The sequence below is a fragment of the Trichechus manatus genome, unplaced genomic scaffold, assembly GCF_000243295.1.
Source record: "Trichechus manatus latirostris isolate Lorelei unplaced genomic scaffold, TriManLat1.0 scaffold00280, whole genome shotgun sequence".
Taxonomy (NCBI): domain Eukaryota; kingdom Metazoa; phylum Chordata; class Mammalia; order Sirenia; family Trichechidae; genus Trichechus; species Trichechus manatus.
Window position 1 is genome coordinate 1,256,689 of NW_004444216.1, and position 24,758 is coordinate 1,281,446.

At 37.8% G+C, this 24,758-nt stretch overlaps 1 protein-coding gene across 1 annotated transcript in view; it reads right to left on the reverse strand.

Moving 5' to 3' along the window:
- The window catches only part of MAGI2 (membrane associated guanylate kinase, WW and PDZ domain containing 2), a 650,884-nt gene that overhangs the window by 171,642 nt on the left and 454,484 nt on the right, over positions 1-24,758 (reverse strand). Inside the window, exons 11-13 of the mRNA XM_004390069.1 lie at positions 19,222-19,411; positions 9,440-9,481; positions 2,225-2,316 (exon numbers count right to left, since the gene is read on the reverse strand). Of these exons, the coding sequence (XP_004390126.1) occupies positions 2,225-2,316; positions 9,440-9,481; positions 19,222-19,411 (324 nt within the window). The remainder of the gene's footprint in view (positions 1-2,224; positions 2,317-9,439; positions 9,482-19,221; positions 19,412-24,758) is intronic.

The window sequence follows — 24,758 nt, forward strand, 5'->3', positions numbered from 1 at the left end:
GATGGGCATCTAGGTTGTTTCCATCTTTTTGCTATTGTGAACAATGTTGCCATGAACATTAGTGTGCATATGTCTATTTGTATGACGGCTCTTATTTCTCTAAGATGTATTCCTAGGAGTGGGTTTGCTGGATCGTATGGTATTCCTATTTCTAGCTTTCTAAGGAAGCGTCATATCATTTTCCAAAATGGTTGTATCATTATGCATTCCCACTAGCAGTGCATAAGAGTTCTGATCTTCCCGCAGCCTCTCCAACATTTGTTATTTTCTGGTTTTTTGATTCACGCCAGTAATGCCGGGGTGAGATGGTATCTCATTGTGGTTTTAATTTGCATTCCTCTAATGGCTAGTGAAATCTTCTTTTATTTTTATTTACATATGGGAGAAGAGAACTGAATTATTTTCAGTGCTTGGGGCCTATAAAGACCATAATCTCACTCTAGTTGAAGGTTCCTTTGGTGCAAAATACTTGTCTTTCCAATTTTCTATCCAACCCTCTGGGATGAGAGTCTCAAAGGTAGTAGTAACCTAAATGAACAACACAGGCATAAGGGAGTTTTGGGAACTGTGGCAATAAGAGGTGGCCATGTTCAGTCTGAAAAGGACCACTGCTCAGCTCCAGCCAGTTGTTGCCATTGAGGAAGGCAAACTCCATGTTGCTAGATCCTCCTATTTTTCAAGAAAAGATGGAAATCTGAAATTTTTTAAAATGTGGAATTAGTTGGCACTCAGTTTTAAAATGCTGTGGGAGCTAAACAAAACATGCCATAGGGCTTCCAGGACACCCTGTCTACTTCTGGGACTGGGCCATTTTAATTCTACAGAGCCTGTAGGATTTAGTGGCCTCAGAAAATGTAAACTCCAGATCATTATTTGTTCTTGAGATGCTCAGGTCACAGTTTTGGTTTGGCATAGAGTACTCTCTTCAGTTCAATTTAACAAAGATTATACCAGGCTCTGTCTTAGGCTTGGAAGACGTAAGTACCATAAAAACTCGGTGCTTGCCTTCAAGGAGCTCACAGATTTGTAAGGGAAAAAACATGTGAGTCAGCACATTCTGAAACAAACAGGGATCTCATCTTTCTGGTGGAGACCACTGCAGTTGGCAAGTTTGAGGCATTATGTTAGTATAAGTGCTATGGAGCCTATACAGATTTACCCTTAATTACCCTACAAAAGTATTATTTCATAAAATGCTATAAAGATCACTTTAAAGTGGTGTTTTATCTTGGATACTGTTTCATTTCTTTCATTTGGCATCTTTCAAGCATCTATGGTATACTTTCCATTACGGGGCATTAAAGGAGAATAAAAAAGGAGAAGACAACCTCCCTGCTTAGAAGGGATTTAAAACCCTGCTGATCAAACAAAATAGACAGAGATAGGAACATACTAGAGAGCAATCCTGAAGGAAGATAAGTCAGACAAAGCTCAGTAGAGACCAGGAGGTTTTGGAATATAAATCAATGTGTTAAATGTTTACAAACTTTCATGGACCTGACTTGGTCACATTGAGTACCACTTACGTTACATCTTTTACAATGGTGCTTTATACCTGATATTTTAACACACGCTCAGAAATCCAGCTTTGTCGTATTTTCTGTATATTAATGAATATCGCTATTTTATACTTTCACTCCGATATAAAATAATTTTATAAAAATATTTTGCCAGAGCCCTATCCAAATTCCCAACATCGTGCCAGCTGAGGCTGACGTCGTGAACAACTTCTCATGGTAATTCCTTAACTCAAATGTGGGTGAGATTCTGTGGCATTCAGCTTGATTTCACTTCTGTATATCCTCATATTCACTCTCTCTTTTTCTTTTGGTTGAAAACATACATAACCCTGCTCTTACAAGTCACCTCTTTACATGTATCTTCTGTTGCACTGTATCTTTACCCATGAGCTGCTACCCAGAGAGACCAGGGGTCCAATACAATTGATAATTGAAATACTCAAGAAGACTACAATTCATCCTAAGAAACAGTAATGCCTCTTTCTTACTGTAATGTGCACTGATTTATGATGAGGTATTTGCCATGGAAACACTGGCATGCTGTGAGGCTTTTTTAAGGAGAATAGCAAATGAACAGATAAACTGGAAACTTTTTGTTGTGGATCCTAAAAGATATCCTTTAAGATGTCATATTGAATGATATTTTCCCTGATGTCACACACACAGTACAGCCCAAAGTGTAGGAATAAAGAGGACCAACTTACAGGCTGTCCAGGCTCATCTCCCCCGAGGATTCTGAAGCCAAATCCAGACTCCATCCTCCGAAGGTGAACATCCAGCTCCTTATAATCTGGACCTGGCATAAAGGAGATCCCATTGAGTAATGAATCCTGTCTCCTTCCCACCCCCTGAGGAACTGAATGCACCCATGATAAATTAATTTCATAGACGTGATTAATGAGAGTGCTGTTAGAGTAGGTAGAGAGCACAGAGGATTAAAAAAAAAAAAAAAAAGTAACAACAAAGTAGATGTTCCAAAATTAGGCAGTCCCTGGAATAACAGTGACCCACCAAGGACACTGGTAGGGTATCACCATAGGCAGAGAGGGCTCACGGATTTTCTGAGTGGAAAAATTCTGTGTGATCCGAAGTCTTGCCTCTTTATTTTTTGTTTGTCCTCCAGAAGCTTTGCTATCACTTTGGTGTTTACTCTGATTAGAATGATTGTTCCAGAAGCCTGAGAGAACAGATGGCAAAAGCTGGAACCACCTAGTACTACCTACTAATTTACTAGTATCTGTTTAGGATTTGATGCATCCAATTGAGTGTGTGTGTATGTGTGTGTGTGTAAACTTACACTTGATAGAAGTTGTCTCTTTTAAAATGTAAAAAGTAGAAAATGTAGAATTTAAACTTTTCTCTGTTTGGGTTTCAGTGAAGTTTGTATTTTCTGACAAATTCCTTTACATTTTTCATAACTCATAGGTAGGAATTTGCCCACATCTAAGATGAACTCTTAGCCTCTAAACATTTTATAATGTGTAAGTGACTAGTAAATTCACTATTGACTCCATTACTACACCTTAAAATAAATCAGAGGAGGGATACTTTTCTATAGTCAGTTGGAAGAACAGAAGTGTACTTAAAAATAAAGCAGGTAACTCTCCTGAATGTTGTCCTTATTTTGCTCAGTCCTAGAATAAAGAAACTAAACATTTTAAGAAATCTTCTGGCTTTTTAAGGAAAATATAGTTTATGATTCCTCCCCCTCCTCCGCTGCTGTCCCTCTGAAATTTCCTCGGGGTGAAAAATGCCTCACTCACAGTTGGGTTGTGTATATGTTCAGGCCCAGTGTTAGGATGTCCATGGAAGATAAGCAACTTTGGGGAATTTTTATTGTGCCATCCTTGCTTAACAAGCTTTTAGTGATCTATGGGCCTTAATAGTTTCAAAGGGAGCATTAGAACTGATAGAACAAATATTAAGTAAACTTCTCCTTGCTTAAACAGCATGATTTTGGAAATCAGGATGATGTCTCAGAGGAGAATCCTAATGGGACAAAAAGCTGTCTGAGCTGCTTGGATATGCAGTAGTAGTACAGAGAGAGACTCACTGAAGAATAGCCAGGTGACTCCCTCCCAGGCTGTACAGCAAGTGGAGCTGCTGAAGTGACACAGTGTACAAAGCACAATGATGCAGGGCTTGCCCTGGTGCCCCTAACCTGGGCCGTGCGTTCCTCATGATATGCAAAAGGCAAGTCATTCACGTCTGCAACGGGGGCAAATGATTATGTGTCTGGTGCACTGTTACAAAAAGCTGAACCAGGCACATGAATACACATGTATGTATATATACATATTGTGAAAGATTTCACGACCATCATGACCTTTTATGACCAGATGAATATATAACCAAACTCTCCTCCATTCAACGAATAATTTAAAACTCTCAAAGAAGAGTAACCAGTTAAACTTCTGTATCCTTTAGTCATCCTTTATGAATCGTATAATCGGTCATATTTTTAAAGATGGGAGAACTTAAAAGAATTAAGTTGCTATTAAGTAGTTAGAGTTGGTGGTAAGGGAAAGATAAAAACTTTGCCCTACACTCAAGTACACACAATTGGCTTTTGAACTCAGTTTATTCTGAGTCCACAATAGCATATATGAAATCATGTATCGGGGGTGTGCTAAGCCTCTGTGAGTCTGGAGGCAGGTGGAGTAGCCCTGCGAAGTCATAGCAGACATCTATATTCCTTCTGATGGAGGGAGGAAGGCAAGGGGAGACAGAAAGATGACAGATGATGACCAATCACTGTTCAAACCTCACAAAGTTGTTATGATACAACTGCTCAAGACAATCTCTTTTCTAGGTGGCTTTAAACTTGCAGGACTCTATACCACATACACACAAAAATACAAATAGAACGAAGTATATTGTTGATTCCTAAAATGATAGAGCTAGCATATGTTTAACCGGAACTTTCCATCTATTCTTAAAAACATTCTTCTCGCTTTTGCTTGACTGGTGAGTCTGCAAAGTGGGAAACTCTTCCTTCAGTGACTTTAGCACTCATCCATATTGCATGAGGAACTCTAAAAGGAGTTTACTGTGCAACCCATTTTATTTGCTAAGTAAAACTTTTCCCCTAAGGAAATGCTGAAATTATGACAACCCCAGTAATGAAATTTTGAGACGTGCCAAGGTACAACGAGGTTGTCTTGTATCAGAGAATGCTTAATTCCTGGAGGGAATAGAAAAGCTTTTCCTTAATGAATGACTCAAGACTTTGTTTTTTTGGAGAAAAATCTAGACTCTAGCCAGTTAACTTTGAAAAACAAAGATGTGAACAGGGCATTTATCCTCCTCCCCCTACTCTTTACATACATTTTGGTGGCAATTATGACCCTCTGACTGTTGCTCTGACCCATCCCTCGATTTCAAGTATAGGGTGGTTTGTGCCAATCGTTTTATCTTCACTTCCATTTTGTGAGGAGCAGACGGCCAGCTTCCTGTTACATGAGCAAGTAGGGAGACGTAAAGAGAGGCCCATTAGAGAAGTGTGCCAGCAGTTGTGATTTTTAAAAAAATTTTTTTGTTAATTTTGAACGCAAACTCAGAAGCTGCAGGGCATGGAAACTTTAGAGAAACAGTCAACTGGAAACAAGTTTAAATGATAGATTACGCCTTGAGGCAGCAGGACTTCTTTTTTTTTTTTATAGGGAAAATAAGAGCCTTAGATAATTTTTCTTTGGTTTCATTTTTCCCTCCTTTGAGTCTGACTTTAAAAAATAACTAAAATTATATGCACAAAGCTGGGAGACATTACTCTTTTTCCTTCTTGCTCTGTTAGCTTTCTTGGAAGATTATGATGTTTCCGATACTTTCCCTAGCTACTTTTCTGGCCCTATGGCATGTTTCAATTATTGTATCATGCTTTATCTCTTCGCCCTGTTAATGACAGAACGGAAAGCAAGCAAGGAAATCCAAGGGCCAACTCTTCATCCCACTGAAACAGGAGTTAATAATCACTACCCCTTCTCTCCTGTTGATGTACAAACTCGATACCGGAAGGTTGTTAGATGAAGAGACCTGGTAGACACTGAGTATGACCTGAGTCACTCTGGGTGTCATTCAGCCACACCCCACTGAAGCCCTTTTTTCTCCTCCGCTTCCTCAGTCATTCTCTCCCTGTAGTCTTTTTTTTTCTTCTTGCTTTTCCTCAACACTTTTTGCAGAACTGTGAGGGTACTCTCAGGGTTGTTTGGTGCAGTTAAAGACAATGCAATGGTTGTGAGGGATGGACTCAGGGGAGACAGAACACTCTTTGGACATTGGTGTTCAATGGCCAACGATGGCCAGTATGGCTTCTTCCTTAGAGGTGAGTCCCAGGCTCCTCAGGCATTATGAAATAAAGCATGTTATGAGACTCTTCCAGGAAGGGATTTTTGCATGACCACTGTAGCAAGTTACAGAATGAAACTGTCAAGCCCTGATTTATCCTGGGCTCACACCAATATTAAAAAAGCTAACATGTTTGAAAGCAGTAAATGGTGACCACCACCAGATATAAGGACAACCTCCCTCATAATAAAGAAAAGGAGAATTTCAAAAGCCAATTTCTGTTTCACTCTCAGACTCCGTGAAGGTTTCACATGCCATATGTATCCTTGGTCTTGATTTTGAAAGACACGGCTTTGTGTACAGTATTAGGGAAAAGGTTGGGTGGCTGAACACAACTGATTAACTTTATGAATGGATTCAAGCTTCAAAAATGCAAAGAACAACTTTTTATGGATTAATTTGGCACATGTGATGCTGCTATAAACATGTCAATTAAATTTTGGTACTTGAATCCCCTTCCATGTTTTAATTAAAACATAAGTACCATGGCTTATTACCACAGTTTCGCACAGAGAATACATTTATTTAATTTTCCTGCGGGAAAGAGCATTAATTTTTTGGCTTTTCCTTATAAAGAGATCTAGGAAACGCAGTGTGAGGAAGGAATCAGGAATCAAAGAAGGTTATTAAATATGTCCTCATCTTCTGTATTTCTAAGCACTCCAGATACAGAATGAGTTAAACAGGAAGGAAATAGTTTCTATCACTCGAATCTAACATTACCAGATAAATATCCGTTCCTGTCGAGTCAATTCCGACTCATAGCAACACTATAGGACAGAGCAGAACTGCCCCATAGGGTTTCCAAGGGGCAGCTGGTGGATTCAAACTGCTGACCTTTTGGTTAGCAGCCGAGCTCTTAACCACTACACCACTAGGGCTCCACCAGATAAATAGCTAAGACATGTTGCCTTATAAGAATCCCATCTCTCACCTTTTTCACTTTTCTCGTTTTGCAATGTGAATGTAGTTGGACACATTTTCATCATAATAGAAAACACCTCCCACTCTCAATTTCATCCCCCTTCCTCAGCCTTCAAATAAGCTCAGATTTCGCCATCCTAAATATTCTCATTGCTCCCCACTTCCATCTCTTGTACAAGAGTCGTCTCTAGTGCAGCCTTCATGCCCTCATTTCTGACTCACTCCTTTGTCCCTGCCAGTCTGGTTTCTGCTTTCTCAACATGACTGAACTGCTCTCTTTAAGGTTGTTGATACATCCCAATTGCCAAACTGAATGGGCTTTCTTTCTTTCCTCATTCTGATTGATTTCTCTGCCGAATTTGATTCTGTTGACACATCCTTTATGGTCCCTGATTTCCTTTGTTCCTAAACAAGGAAAAGTCTTCTTCTGGAAGTGATTTCTGCTCTTGATGTCTTAGATACTCCATTCTCCCAATTCTCTTGTCTTTGGGAGGAGGTGTCCATCCAAAGGTCCTGGCAATAGATGCCTTTGTCTCTCACTAACATTTTCCCTTGGTGATGATGTAATTATCTTTGTGTTGTTAACAGTGTTCCATGGTACACAGCCTACAGGAGTTGCTTAATAAATGTTTCTTGACTGTAATTATTTTAAGATACTCACCAGTCTACCAGGCCCAATAAACCACGGCATTATTCCATGACTGAGTTATCACTTTGCTTCATAAATACATTATTTAGGACTGCTTACTACCACTTTAGCCTGTGTACCTACGGATATGATGTAGCTAAAGTAAGATAACATAAAATTATGATTAATATACTTATCTGAGTCAAAAATCATGACACATAATTTGATACAGGATGTTTTATAAATGCAAGAAATATGGGAGATCCATTTACTATGGATGCAGTCATGAGTTTCTATAATATTTTGATAACTTGCAAGGACATTTAATAAAATATTTGGAACTGGTTCTTTTCTTGAAAACCTGAATTTTATAGTAATGTAATATACTCAAACTATATTATAATTTGTTTTAAAGTAATGTAATTTTTTTAAATGTAAAGAATTTAATTTTCCATATGTACCAATGTAATCTAAGCTATTGGGTGGTGGTTCTTCTCTTTTTTCTTTTGTTTTCAAATAAAATACATTCAGAAGCTGAGATATTTAAGAAATTTGCTTGCTGCGGCCAGTAAGCTGAGATTTAGAAGCCTAACCTGATTCCTACTTTCATTTTGCAGTTCTAATTACAATGCCCCATTTCTCTCTGGACATTAGGTATTCTTACAAAGTATAAGAATTTTACAGTCAGTATGTAAGAATAATCATGCTTTAAAAGTTTTCAGATCAAGCTAAGCAATAAATTAGACATTCTATGAGGACAAAATGCTAAGGAATATCTTCCATATTTTCTGCATATCCAAAAAATGACGTGGAAACTTACAGAATGAAATGATCTCAAACACATATATTCTCCAAGGGGTGTTAGAACATGCTGAGATGGATAATGAGCTGTCATCATGCAAACACTCCAGAGATGTGTGCTGTGAGCCCACAGATCGGAAATGGTGCGATTATTATGGAACTCTCTTTTCTGCAATTGTTCCAGTGTTCTGGCTTTCAATTAAGTGGTCTAAACAGCCAATCAGAGCATTTCCATTACTAACTATAAGAATAAAAAAATCTAAACCTTCCTTTCCCTCCTTTATTTCCACAGTAATATTAAACATTTTAGCTGGAACCAAGTAGGTAAGTATTTTTGGGATGGTTGGGTCAAATTTTTTTTTTTCCTTTTAAGTAAACAAATTGGTTATCATTAAAAGCTCTTAAATTGAAAGCCACGATATTCTACCCTAACTTAAAATAATATTGAAATACAGCCTTTTGTAATTGTCATGGTCTCAAAAAATTTAAATTGATAAAGGTATTTAGTTGATGTGAAAATAATTTCATTCTATATTAGCAAAAATTCTAATAAGTTCTTTGGAAATGACTCAATTGTAAATCTCTTGTGATATCTTACCTACTAATTTCTATTTATCTAGTCCAGTGTTGTCTAATATAAATAAAATGCAAGCTATATATGTAATTTTAAATTTTCTAGTAGCCACACTTAAAAAAAGTAAAAAGAACAGGGGAAAAAAATTAATAATATATTTTATTTAATTCAACATGTCTAAAATATTATTTCAACATTAACAATATAAAAAATATTAATGAGACATTATACTTTTGTTTGTATGAAAGTCTTTGAAATTTGGTGTGGGTTTTACACTTACTGCACACCTCAATTAAGAGTAGTCACATTTCAAGCATCCAATAGCACATGTGGCTAGTGGCTACCATATTGGACAGCACAGATATAGTTTGGTCACTATCTTTTTAATCTAGTCTTTCTCTAAAGCATTTTATATTTTAAAAAAAATCATGAGTATGACTGTTTTTGTCTTTTGTTTGTTTCCTTGGCATTTAGTTAGACCCACCATGATGAGACTTGCTCTCTACTTTGAGTATATGCTTATGAAGGTAAATAAAATTAGCACAGTGATTATATACTAATAAACTGATACTACTCAGAAGAATGATTTGTTACACAAAATGGAAGACGTTTTGTTCACAGAACTGTTGAGTACTGAAGAATACTTGCCAGAGGAATCCATTCGAAAACTGGTCCTGGGTGGCACTTGTTCTGGATGGGAAAATGGGGAATTAAAGTTGAAATTCATTTATGACATTTGAAAATTCATTTTTGCTGTCTTTGTGTTGCTATTATAACTCCCCCTCCCCATCTTCTGCTCCTGTTTAATTTTTTTTTCTCTCTCTAAAATTCATGGAAGTTAGGGAAAAGATTTGCCCTGATTTATGTGTATGAATATGCATGTAAGTGTATTTCTTTCACATGCACTCAAAATAGAAAAATCTGAAATATTTTAAATTAGAATGGAAAAAAGGTCACTATTTCCCGATGTTCTTAAGTTTGGATTCTTATTACAAGAATGCTTAGTTGAAAATAAAGTCAGTTCAGAACCAGAAATATATACAGTAAACACAGGTCTTTTTAAAATCATATTATGATATTGTGACATAAAACATTAAAATGAAAAGTGAAAAATTTAATCAACGATTGTTATTGAGGTATGTGTATCAGTCCAAATATTTAGATATTTCCTATATTTGAATATTTGAAGTTATATAAACATAATTTGTCAGTAGCTACATGCATAAGGTGTTAAATTGGTTTATTTAAACAATAGAGACCATTCATGAGGATTATGATATAATCTATACTATATACAACAACATAAAAATTCATGAACATGAGTATAAAACACCTTTAAAGTGTAGGGATATTCCCCATTTTGAATTTGAGTACTCAGAAAAAAACCTAGTTACATAGTGTCTCCTGGAAGTATTTGGAGACATATTATTCACATGGATTAAAATTGATCAGGGATAAGTAAGGGTCCAGTGGACATGCTTCCATCCCTACTCAATGTAGATATGTTTGAGAAAGGTAGACTTTCATCATCTCTGTTTGAAAACTGTGAAATGTAGAAAATGGCATAATTAAATTGTAGCTTGATTTTCATTCTGCCTTCCAATCCACTCTTAATGTCAGAGAGGAATTAATAGAGTGTTGGAGGTGGAAGGACCCTTCCAAAGCCCTTCATTTTACAGATGGCAAGAATAAGGCTCAGAGACTACCCAAGGTTCTTTTTAGAAAAAAATTCTTATTATATCTAAATGTCCATTTTATTTTCACCTTGGTTAGAATTAAAATATCCTTTCCAATAAAGCTCTTGTTTTGTTTTATTTTAGTATTATTATGGATAAATACTAGGCCCTTTTCTGACTATAATTTTTTTCCTAACATCTTCAGAAATTTGCTCTTTATAGTTTTGTCAATAAAGAAGTTCCTAAACCACACAATTGGTTTTAATATGAGAGGAGCAGAAGACACATGTGTACAAATCTCTGGTTAAGAAATACTTCAGAAGATTAAAGATTTATGCTACCATAAACTGAGATACTCCTGTATGAGAGAGTGGCAGAATATTTTTGCCTCTAGGATGAACTTAAAATTAAGTTTATCACATTGCTTTGCTTTTGAGTTATGTCAGGAATTCCAGATGGAAATTAACTACAAGTTATTTAACTTCTCTAAAGCATAAATTCTTAATTTATATTTACTGCAAGAACTGCCCCCAGCCCCACACACATCTTTTAAGACTTTAATACATAAACTATTTTTAGTTTGGAAGAAATTTTACACTGTTAATTTTACATCCTTATCAAGAGCACTTATAGAGAAGGTAACTTTAAGAAATTCAGGTTTAAACAGCAGAGAGGAGAATAAACTAAAATAGAATTGCCTCATTTTGCATGTGTTAAGATGACAATTTTATAATATAATTGTGCAACATGCAGTACTATGGAAAATGAGTCTTTTTATTATTAAAGTTTTTAAATTAAAGTAAGATCAAATTCTGATTGTTTTCTTATTGAGTTTTTTTTTTTTTTTCAAATAAGGAATTCTATACTATTCAATGGACTAAACATACCAATGATCATGAAGATGGCACAGGACTGGCCAACATTTTGTGCTGTTATACAGAAGGTAACCCAACTTGACAGCAACTAAGAACAACAATACTATTCAACAATGAAAATGACCCAGAAGCCTCCTGAGGGTGAGGATGAGGAACAGCACAGCCAGCCTCTGTGTGTTAGACAAGTCCTCCCCACTGTGTCCTGCATAGCCAGGCCCTCCCAACACAGGCCGAACAACTGTCCCTGTCAGACGATCTGTGTTTTAACAGTAAAAGCAAATTAGTTTTCCAGCAGAATTGATTTTTTTTTTTTAAAGTCAATTTTTAGTGTGACTAATGACGATTATGAGTTGAGAAATATTCTTTCATCAAAAAGGTACACCTGTATCAGTGATGGAAAACTGCTATCTTCTAAACACTTCCATTAGGTGCAACACTGCCATTTTATATTATCATAATCTCACTCGGATCTACTTGCTCTCCAGCAGTTAAACTCAGTTTACTACAGCCCTGGCGGTCTCATATTTATTCATGAAAATACTTTGGGTTACATTGTCAACTTGTGCTACCAACAAAATCCTTTGACATACTAAATACTTTCAATCAAGGAGTGACTTTAGAGTCTACTTCTCACACTCCTCCTCGCCCCCTCCATCTCCTATCTAATTCCAGAAGCATTCGATTTTAAACTACTGAATGAAACGCATTTCTAAACTACAGGATTGGATTTATTTCTAAAATCATGGAAAAAATGTGTGCTATAGCATAACTTCTATTTCATTATCTTTATTACTTAGTTCATATTATGGAAACTTTCTCTTTTAAAAAGGAACCTATTCAAAATATAAACGGTATTTACAAAGCTACCTGAAGATACTGTGTTGAAACTAGAAATTCTATAATTAATTAAAAATGGCAAACACAGCTTAGCTGGATTTCCTGATCTTCTTTATCAATATATAATAACTGCAGGGTGATGCATAATGTGATATATTAGAAACGCCAGCTGAAAGGCAAATTTTTTCATAGCTCCAATTATAACAAATTATACTAAAGCTAGCAATAGCGGTTTTCCATGGCAAAAAGGTTCAGAAAATTAACCTTCATCGTACACTTGAGGACATTTAAAACAATATGTTATTAAACTTTTCTTTTCTACTCTTTTACAATTCTAATGCTAAAGCCACTGGTAAAAGTGTTTTAACATTTACATATAATCTCATCGTAATATTTCACTAACATAGTATAGTGCTCCAGGTAACATTTGTGGGTAACATTGTAACTAAGGCCCCTGGACATTAGTAATGTCTGAGCAGAGCAGGTCAGGGCTAACACAATGGTCAGATGTGAAGATGTTTCCCAGGAAGGAAAGGTGGCCTTTCATGATCACATAATAGCTGACTGCAGCTATAGCATCCATGAATATATCAAAACCTCTCTTAAATCTATCAATACTTCCAGCTGGACTGTTTAATTACATGGGAGACAGGAAGGCTCAGGCAGGACTTGCACAGGCTTCAGGGCTCTGGTTCTGAGAACTATGGATGGCTACTACCTTGTAGACACGGCTTCCGTTGTCTGTTCCCATTGAGAGTCTCCAGTGGTGTGCTGAGATAGGTAATATTTTTATACTACCCCATGTCTCTGAATGGCTCTGCTGTTAGTCAGGGTGGCAAACAGTGCAAACTACAAGTCTTGCTCAGTAACGAACAAGGAAAGAGCAGAAACCAGTAGTTTAGAAATATGTACGACCACCCATTTGTGATTAGCCATGAGTTATACCTACATTATAATACCGAACAATGAAAGAATTCAATAATGAACAACCAAAGAGCAGGATAAAAGCCAGAGATGTGAAAAACACAACCATCCTTTTTGATCTGCTGCAAATAATCATTTCATTTCAGGTGTAATACTAAAAGCCAGTCTGCTCCTCTACCATGCCCTTCAACTGGCCTGTGGTTATTTTGATTGCCGCCTTTGCTTTGATACTCATTGCTTATTATGGGTTAATGCTTCCTAATTTCTGGGAAGAAAAATTGATCATATGATCTCTTTCTGAAGAAATTCCAGAGGCATTTCTGTTTTAAAGAGGTTATACCATAAGGCACTTTATACCATACGGATCCCTGACACTTACGATCCTACATTTGTGTGATGTCTTACTGCAAAGGAGTATGGACATGTTGTACCCATAAATTGTTTATTTATAATAACCAAGGTTCAATGTGAGGAGGAAAAAGTTTGGACAACTTAAGTCATAATTCAGCTTGGGTTCACACCCTGGGACAGAACCGTGAGGGAAGAGTATCAGGAAATAAAGAATTTTCTTCTACACCTATTCCTGTTTTTATTGTTTGCTCCAGTTTCTAAGGCTGTCAGTGTGGAGCATGCCCAAGAAATACCCCCATGAGTTGGGGCCGATAAAACAAATCTTTGGAATAAGTCTGGCTTAAAGGAAAGTGAAGCAACAGGACAGGGCCCGCATTCCTAAATCAACAAGGTTTCATTAGAATCATCAAAACTTTATTTTGCAAAATTCCAAAGTGAGTAACACTCAGGTTCTTTGGGAGGCATTTTTTAATTGCCTGGCCTGGCCGTGAAAAGAGAAGCCGTGATAGTCATCTATCTAGTTATGTCAGTGTAATCTTTCCTAGGGGCAGGACAGACCAGATTAACTCCCTTTAGTCCTGTGATTATTGCAATGTTGAATCTCATTTATTATTCTTGGTGATAAAAATAAGAACTCCATGTCAGAATACTTAAATGCATGAAGCTTTATTACCTATGTGTTCTACTTATTTTGCCATTCTCTAGATTTGTACATAGGTATAATTTTCTGCATGTAGGGGAGTTCCCTGGGAGTTTGGCTACCAAGACAAGTCACCACATAAACCTTTACCACAAATTAGGGGTAAAACATAGGCATAAATTCACTCACTATCACAGAATTTCAGTCAACCAAATAAATTATCTTTGAAAGAATTTATCTGAGTAGGTATTAAAATTTTATTTGTGGTCTGTACATTTGGATATAGACAGCTTTTCTTAGACTATAATCAATCTACTCCTTTCTAGATTATATAATACAGGGAAAACCACATAACATCCAAATGATGATGCTCTTAAGAGTGAAAGGGGAGCTATTAATAACTCTGCCAGGATAACCAGACCAGGACAATCACAGGCAAACTGGGGTGTGTAGTCACCCTAGATAATCTCAGTGTGACTAGGCCATTAATAGGAGTTTCCTATCGTTATTAGAAACACATAGTTGAAGTAAGGATGCAATCACAAGATAGGGAAAGAATGGCGAGAGGAGACAGGAGGGAGGAAAGTAGTGAGGGCCTTTAGAAATCTTTTAAAAAATTTAAGGCCAGAAATGGCACACATAGTCCAACTTTAGAAATGTTAGCATATAAACTGAGAGAATTCAAGTCCTTTCTCTCCTGATTGCAGAGAAAATTCAAGTCTTACCTTCACGAGATGAGTGGGAAATGAACAGAGAAGAGAGAAATAAAAAACAGCATGGCTTGTCTCACTCTACAAAGGTGGGTATTTTCTCTTGCTTGCAGATATTTAAAACTGCAGGCAATAGGGACAGCAAGAAGTATACCATCAACAGAGGCCATCCACACAAAGAGAAAAGTGGCGTTTATCTAAAAGTCCTGGGAAGAGGTGGAAGTGTTTTTACTCTTCTGGGGATTGCTGATGATGACATAGAGTCAATGCTGAAATAATTAACATTAAAACCCAGAGTCCCAGTTTGGTCAAAACTTTTTTTTGTGTTTTTTTTGGATACGGTTTTACTTTTATATAAGTTTAAGCTTATGTGAATTGTGTGAGTATATTAAATTAGTAGGAAAAAATTCTTTTTGCACAGAGTTCTCTAGCAAGCACTAATGCTTTAAAAGAGATTTTGAAAATGAAAAGATATAAAACACATACTATTCTTTTGATTAATGATTTTTCACATGGAAGTTGAGAAACAATTACCATTACCAGTTGCTGTTGAGTCGATTCCAACTCATGGTGGTCCTATGTGTGTCAGAGTAGACCTGTGCTCCGTAGGGTTTTCAATGGCTGATTTTCAGATGTAGATCACTAGGCCTTTCTTCCGAGGTGCCTCTGGTTGGACTCGAACCACCAACCTTTCAGTTAGCAGTTGAGTGCTTTAACCATTTGCACCACTCAGGGACTCCGAGACACAATTGTATTTTTGTTTGTATTGTCCACTTGTATTTATTGTCCAATTTCACATGCTAAAATACTGACATTGTTTGCTGTGTTGTGTAATGCAATGTTGCTCACAAATTGTTTTCCTATGCTTTTGTTCGATTATGTCCCTGTTTTTTGTTCAATTATGTCCCTGTAAGCTTCTTTTCAGCAGAGACTATTTCTCATGGTTTTTTTCTTATGGAATGCCTAGCAGAGCTCTAGCCACATACTGAGTGTCTCATCAATTCTTGCTGATTGATGTGGAGCCTGGAGGTGACATCTCTAGGCACGCTGCTTGATGCTCTGGAATCAGAGGCATCACCCTGCCTGCTGGGTGGAAGAATCTTCCTTTCTCTGTGCTTCTTCAGCCTCACCTTATCATAAGACCTCAGGAAGATGGGAGATGATTCTAGCTTTCCTCTCACAAGCATGTACCTGTCATGTCCTATTGCACGTGGCCCTAGTATCCTAGGGTTGTCTTCATTTGTTTAAAATCACATTTTTTTCAGGGATACATCTTTATTAAGATGTCCTCTGCATGCACATTAAAATGTAAGCATAGTCTAATTATGGGTCAAATGAGGCACAGCAGCATTTATATCATTTGACAAATTTCCATCATTTGCAGGGGACTGGTGACTCGAATCCAAACATTTCTTGACAGCCTTGATATACAAAACATTCTGTACCTCTGTACAGCAGAGGCTTGTAGGTGAAGGTGCAGGCTTTCATTTGGTTACTGCAGCCCAGTTGTGACTGTAAATGCAAAAGTCTCTCTAGCTTTAGAGTTAGTGGTAAGGGAGGACACCATGGGACTGCTGCAGGCCAGGGAAAATGTCAGAAGACTTGGTTTAGACAGCTTTGGTTAGGCTTCCCTTCCACACTTTCCCTGGTCACAATGATTCTTCTCCCAAGGAAAAGTTGGGGGCCATAAGAATAGCTAAAGCTAGACCTAAATGTTATGCACGTGAATCAAAGGAATAAGAATCAGAATGGCTTGCAATCAAAATTTTGAACAGGAGTCTTCTGTTTGGTTGCATACATTTTATGACTGTTGGATAAAATGATAAAAAGTCCTTTTGAAGATGATGAGAATTAGACTGCACTCTTCCCTTATTGTTTTAAAAAATGTTTTTTTTAGGATCATTCTAAAAATTTAAATAAGAGAATTCCTGTTCTCTAACATGTCGAGGGGATGACCTGTAAAATGGTGAAAAGATGCACAACACATGCATGTGAAATATTAAAGACGTTGTTTCCTCATTTTTTTAAAGTACCATGAAATAATTTTAGAAGACCTTCAAATATGGTGACGAGTGCCAACCTTTTCACACTTGGAAACAGGAAATATGCAGAGGGCAAAGTGTCTTGTTCTTTCAAGAAATTCTCATGTTCACAAGCAGAGACACCGGAAAAGTGGCACCATGCTTTATGATTTCCTTATTCTTCACGGCTAGAGTTTTTCTTACCTTGCCGTGATTTCTGTGTTTCATTCGCACTCCACTGAGTGTTATGAAATAACATGATATGAAAAAGAAGAATGGGGAAAGGAAACGAGCTCGCCCTCTTGGCCTTCTAAGAGTCGTGACCCTGAAAACACAGCATTGACCTTAGAAACATTAGAGAGAGCTGATGAAAACAAGGCGGGAGCATGGTGAGAGCAGCAGAAGCGAGGGCGCTGGTGGAGGTGCAGAGGAACAGGGTGGGGAGTCAGGATATTTGCTGTTCATGTGGCTGTGGAGGCAACGCGGATAAAGAGCTCCCAGAGGAGGACTGAAAAAGAAAGTTACGGGAGGTCAGGAGGATTTGTTTGCTTGGTTTGTCACAAGGTGAGGAGGGGAAAGGCAATGAACAGAAACAGCATTGCAGGGGCTGGAAAAAGAAATCAGAAGAAATGTTTGAGAGTTGAAATAAGGGCCATGCACAATTCGTGTTCAGAAATGGAATGCACAACAGTATCAGACAACCACAAGGAGAAGACTGGGAATCAATACCAGCATCGGACTGGTCCTGAATTATCAAGCCTGCAAAAGGATGGGAGCAAATGACTAGCGAAGGGACAAACGGCAGGAGGAAGCATTGCTTGATACTCTCTAAATGTCCAAAAAAATTAAACAAGCCGGGGATGCACCGACGCTACTTCAATCCTGCAATGCATTTGCACCTTCCACGTTGGAACCTCCACTGTATCTTGATCTCTGCCTGTTCCCACTCATTCTTCTTGTTCGCTCAGTTAAACCTGTGAAAGCAGGGAATATTTGCTACCTCCTCACAGTGCTGAGAGCAAAGTGGGTACTCAGCAAATACTTGAGTCTTGATGCAGAGGAGTATTAAGAAATGTACTAAAATATTTTCAATTGTTTTTGTCAGTTTCAGGAGCATCAATACCCCATATTTGTACCCTATATTATCCAACTAAAAAAACTTTGTTTTTACTCTATCAAAGCAAAGGCACTCTAACTACATAGCCCTTTAAAGATATTTCAGTTGTTCATCCACAGGGGGAAGAATAAAATACAGTAACCCAGACGTAGCCCATTATTTAAAGAAATACAGGGGATTCATTTTGATGAAAATGATTTCTCAATAGCCTGCTGTCCGAACTATTTTATCAACCAAAATTACTTTTACAAAGAGTTGTAGAGGATGGGGAAAAGGTATTATGTCTGCTTTTCCCTTTACCAGCTGGGTGCATAATTCTCAGCCCCTGAGCTCATCAAAAGAGTAAGCAGATTTGAGATCCTCTGAGATCACACACAATTTAAAACTTGCTATTCGTGCTTCAGATGATAAAGTTGGAAACAAGACAGCAGCAGAAGGCCGAAGCAAAGGAAATCAGACCATAAATGGGAACGCCAGGGACCAAACCTTTCACTACACTAGGCTGCTCCATCATTTACTCAGGTTCTTATTCTACTGTGTATTGCCCTCCACAGATTACACACTCACGCCATTCAAATTCCTGTCCTTTACCATGTGGGAGAGATGACCTGGAAAATGGTGAGAAGATGCACAATAAATGTATGTACAATGTTAAAAACTTGTTTTCCAATATTTATAAAGTGCTGTGAAATAATTTTAGAAAACCTTCAAATAGGGTGACAAGTACCTACATGATATTTTAAGACTGAACTTCTAAATGGGCCCCATGCATTAAATGGGAAGAGGAAGATTCAGGCAGAAATGATCGGAGCCTGGCTCTCTAATGCTTTTGGAACCAGTTGATTTCATGATTGTGAGTTGGAAGGACTTGGCTGATATTTTACTCAAAGCCATAACTCTTCAATGTCTTCATTTTAAGAAAAATGTAAGCTTTAGACTCAAGATTAGATTCAACAAATAAAATTCCCAAACATTTCTTCTTATTATTTGGTGACTTATAAACAAAACTAGCAACAGCAACAAGAAAAATGCTGATTCTCCTTAGGGGTTTGGGGGAAAAAAAAAGTAGGAAATACAATTTAAAATCAAAAGATAGACGCCTTTTTTTTTTAGAGTTGACAGGCTTTTTTAGAAAAGTTTATACCAGCTGGCTTTACTTTTGAAATGTTTTTCAATCTCAGAATATAAAATCATGCCAGATCATTTCAGCCTCAATATATACCCTAGCAGGACTTTAGTTAGTGTTAATGTCCCCTTGCTTTATGTGGCTTTCACTTACGCCTACTTTCATAAATGGCTCTAGATTTCTCGTAGAGCTCATATGGGTCAGGCTTCCTTGGGTCAAAGGCCTCTGCTGAGTCAGGAAATGAGCTCCTGTGAAGGGCGGGTGGGAAGGGCAGGTTCTGTGGTATGGCCGGAGCAGATAAACTTGTCTGAGGACTGCCTTGATTCTCCCATCGGTCCATTATCTGAAAAAGGCAAGAGATCAGAGAAAATGACTGACGGTACATTCTTTCTTGCTATTTCCCTTGTCAGATACCACAACCCGTCAAAAACCAAACCCGCTGCCACTGAGTTGATTCCGACTCATAGCGACCCTATAGGACAGAGTAGAACTGCCCCGCAGGGTTTCCAAGGAGCGGCTGGTGAATTCAAACTGCCAAGCTTTTGATTAGCAGCCGTAGCTCTTAACCACTGTGCCACCAGGGCTCCAATACCACAACACTCACCTTTAAAGTTAGACTTTGTTCACTATGAACTTTTCTTCCATGAAACATTTAAAACTTTGGTATAAGTGCCTTTAAATAAAAGATGCTAGCTCTGTATGACAAAGCACCATAGACGGTTATAAATAAAGCATGCCTGGCTTTTGAATGTAAATTTATATAGCCTGTCACCTATTTGCTGGTAATCTTCAGCAAATCACATAAGCTCTCTGAGTATGTTTTTTTTTTTTTCCCTATAAAATAAAGATAACATGTATTACAAGATAACTTATGTGTAATATATAGTTTTGTTTCATCTTCAAGAAGGTCCCAATATATTACTCTATTTTTTACCATAACAGAAGATAGTCTGCAAGTATTCATTCGATACCTATGCATATCCCAACAATCTCCTATACTTGAATATTGAATCACTTTCTTACAATTTATAAATATTTATACAACTCTTTGGAATTTATGAATTGTTCAAAGTCCCCTATTAAGACCTATTTACTTCTATCTGGTGTTTTCTTCCCAAAATTGCTGCTTCTGCTATTGCTATTACAATAATTTATTAAAGATCTGCAGAGTACTTTCCAGTTGACCATGCTCTTTCTTTGATCCTCACCACAGCACCATGAGGTACAAAATGCGAGAACTAATATCACCTTTTTATCGAGGAGGAAACTGAGGTTCACTGAGGTCACCTATTGGCACCACCAATTATACCTTCATTCAACAATCAACTAATTCCTCATTCACACTCATCATCTACCTTTGTGCTTTAAATATACCTCGTGTGCATAAAATTAGTTAGGTTACCCTCTTATTTAAAATTCCACACAAGGTCATCATGGTCCTCAAAAAGTATCAAACTCTGCTGTGGGGCATGGTAGGCTTCTCATGACCCAGCCGTGTTCACTTTTCTTGTACCCTCAATGGTCTCCTCTCTCATTCCCTGGCATCTACCAGGTTCTCTCTCACCCCGAACCTTTGCATACTTTCTTTATTTCTCCTTCTACCTGCAAAGTTTACTGTTTTCCACTCCTCTATACCCCTTCCTCATTTTTACCTGGCTACTAGTTTCAGATCAGACGTCTCCTCTAGAAGGTCTGTGCTGAACTTCTGGTTAGGGTACATGTCATATCCCTCCTGGGTGTTCCCACAGCACTCTCTGCCTACCCCAGCACAGCACTCATTATATCCAACTATAATTCTGAGCCTCCCTATGCCTCTTCAAATAGATCATATTGGGGACAGGGGCTTCATCTTTCACATTGTTGTACCATGAACACATAGTAAGTGCTCAGAAAATATTAATGAATGAATAAAATCATGAATAAAATATGGTCACAAGTTATTTTTTAAAATCTTGGTCACCTTATTTTTTATTATTATTATTATTTTTAACCAGTTATGATACATAATATTTTGAGCTTGGCATGCTTTTGTTTTTATGCTGACCATGTTTTATTCAGGGCTCCAAACTCCAGTTCTGATCTGTCAATCACAGATATTTTAAAGCTGGAAATGATGTGAGGTACCATGTACTCCTGTGTTTTTCAAATTGTGCTTGTGTAACACTAGAGATTCTCATGACCCCCAGCTCTGGAACTTTGGCAAGGGTTCAGGTTGGGCCAGCAAACTGGGCAAGGAATGAGTCACCTGACCCTTCTTTCAATAAAATTGGCTTTATTTTAATTTGTTTTCTATAATGGGCTACTGTCCAAGCTTTCATCTGAATAAAGTTTCTATAGCTAATGAAGAAGAAAAACAAACCCCTAGTCCAGTTCAATTGCCTCATATTAAACATAGGCTCTTGAAGCAGAGAGAGAGTAAGTGGCTTATCTGAGGTCCAACAGCTGTCAGTGGAAGACCCTGAGTCAGAACCAAGCTGTAACTATAATGCCAAAGCTTGTCTGTGAAATAACACACTGGGGGGAATTGTTGATAAATTTGGTTAGAGTTTTAGCTATTTTTTGCTCAGTGGAACTATCACTGAGATTTGGTAAAAATCTTTGAATATGCATTTCATAACTTAATTGATGGCAAAGCTCATTTAAGAAACCATTTTGGGTTCCTTTGGTCATCCATTCTGGGTGACTTTGCTTGTGATGAGGAAGACCCACATTTGTAGGTAAAGAACATATCCTTTATCATTTTTCACTTTAACCAAAACCTTGTGGATGCATGTACCATATGGATGCATTTTTGCTGTGGCTTTCTCCCCTCTTTTTCCGAACATAAAATACTAAATTCTAAGAAGTAAATAAATTAGAAATATGGTTGGAGTAGCTGCAGTATCCCACTTGTCATCATAGGGCTTCAGCAAACATCTATTTACTTCTCCCATCTTCCACTGAGGGTTATTTGATACCCGCATATGTCTTGCCTGGTATATGTATTGTCCATGTACAGTCATTGGAGCAAGCATGCTTCAGGTGAAATATTAGTATTTCTAAAAAACAATCTTGAAACTACAGAACAAATAACGCTATGGGCACTGTTTGGGAAAGTTTCTGTGGCAGACTGACAAATTCTACAACTTCTGTAGCACAGAGATTGGGGACTTAGTCAAGAGTCCAGTTAATGCTTAGCAAAGCATTCACAACTTCTTGATGTGACATTCATCAACTCTTAGGCCACTCTGTCAGGATTTCTTAAAAGATTGTATAATAGAAAATCACTGCACCATGAAAGTTACTGAAAAAGTAGACTCGCAGTCTCATCTCCCCCAAATGGTGTTGCTTGCCTGCTCTGACTCAGAAGACCATGGAGCAGATCACTTACCCTGGAGTCAGGGGTCACACCCTGCTTACTAGGGCTGGTGTGCTGACCTGAGTACCACCTTCTGAAAGGTGGCTTTGTTGACGCCTCCCTACTTTCTCAGACAACTTGGTTTCTGGACTTTTGATTTCCAACTGGGACATACTGTACTTATTTGTTCTGCTCTACTTTCATGAACCTCCTAGATTCTGAACCTGTCTGTCTCCTTGCCCAGGTCCGTGAGCCTCACTTGCTCCACCTACTAGCTTCCTGGCCTTGAACCATTACCTGTCTAGGATTTGTTTTAACTCCCAGGATTTTACCTCTCAACAAGCCTTCTGATTGGGCTTCTCCTGTCGAGTCCCAGGAGCGCCCATATCTAGGTCAATATTTATAAGCATCTCACTAGAATAAGGAAAAGTGGAAATGAAGTCATGTTCTAGATCTGGGAATAGCTTTGTGTCTCTGCTGGCCTTGATGAATGAGTGAATGCCTGAGTGCATGACAGCAGACAGTCACTGAAATCTCACTGGATGGAGTAGACACACAGACCACAACAGGGCGTCAGATAGTAAAACAGAAAAACCCAATCACGGTTGTAGCTATTTGTTTTTTAACCTCAGCTTCTGATTCCAGGGTGGCCACAGGGAGTAGGAGGCTTCTGAATAAGGAGGGACTTTTCTCCCCCTCCACAAAATACGGTTTAGAAACTGTTTTCTTCTTATAGAAGCTGAGGTCATTTAAACTCATCCCCTTGCTATTTCAGGGCAGGGCAGGGCAGATCAGAGAAATGAAGGCATTTGGCTTGAGTCTACACTTGAAGAATTAACTTGGATCCCTTCCAGAAGAAAAGCATGAGAACTTGTTACAATTAGTATATTACATGTTCAACAGGAAGTGACCTGCTTGACACAGTTGGCTTAAGATGTGGATTGGTAGGACAGAAGGGGGTTAGGGAATGATACAGGACCAGGAGAAGGATATAAGATCTCACTCGATAACATTTGCTTAGCCTGAGCAAGGATGTCATCAATCTTCTTCAGAGGAAATAGGTGTAAATCCACATACTATGGGTATATATTTATGTATTTATGTTTAAGCTATTTAGTAAAATATGTTTATTCCATAGAGTGATATATTTATTGAGGGTTTATGTACAGATGGTCTATTTTCTATGCTAATAACCAAAAAAAAAAAAAAACCAAACCCACTGCCATTGAGTCTATTCCAACTCATAGCGACCCTATAGGACAGAGTAGAACTGCCTCATAGGGTTTCCAAGGAGTGGCTGGTCGATTTGAACTGCCAACCTTTTGGTCAGCAGCTGAGCTGTTAACTACTGCACCGCCAGGACTCCCATGCTGATAGAACTTAGTATTTTTGAGCTCTTAACTTCTAGAGGTGCCGTTCTAAGTACCCTACATGGATTAACTCATAGAATCTTCACAATAACCACATGAGAAGGGTATTATTATTATTTCCAGTTTACAGATATGCAATTTGAGGCTCTGAGAGCTTAAGCAGCTAGTTTAAGGTCACTTAGCTAGTAAGGAGAAGAAGAAAATTTGAACCTAGGCAGTATGGCTTCTATCCTAAACCATGATACCAAACTGCATCTGCATTTACTCCTTATCCTACAGAGTTTCTAAGTAGATACGTGAAGGACAATAAATCAACTGTCCTTTATCTTCACTCAGCCCAGGACCTGGAAGCCCAAGCCTTAGCTTTTGTAGGGATGCATGGGTTCAGGATTAATTATAAGTCGAGTTCTATAAAACCTTTTTTGGAATTATTGACTATGGATGTAATTACTATAATGACAGTAAATGTTGTAATTATGCCAAATGGCATAATTTGTGTAAATGTAGTACATATAAGGAAATCACTAGATTGCATAATTGTAGCACCATGATGAGGTCGCAAGTTTCCTTGTTAAATTAGATAAAGATATGTGTAACCACAAAGCACAGATTTAACTTTGGTGGGGAAAAGAAAGGAAGTATTTAGAATTTGGTCAAGATGAATAACCCAAATTTCATTTTAAATATTTTTAAATACCTCTTTTCAAAATTACATCCATCACTAAGTGGTTTTCTAAGTCCAAATAGGACTGGTTTTCCCAGCTGATGTTCTCTGTGGACCAGACGAGCTAAATCCTAAATGAGAAAATGTATAGTGAGAGTGGTCTATGGCCCTTACACCGTCTGTCCCTCATCTCCAGCTTCTGGTTTCCTCATCTCTGAGAGAAATCCAGATCTCAGACATATTATGGGGCTCAATAATATTTCATTTTTGCACGTTTTCAAGCCACTTTTAAGACAAGCTAATTAGCCAGTTATTGAAC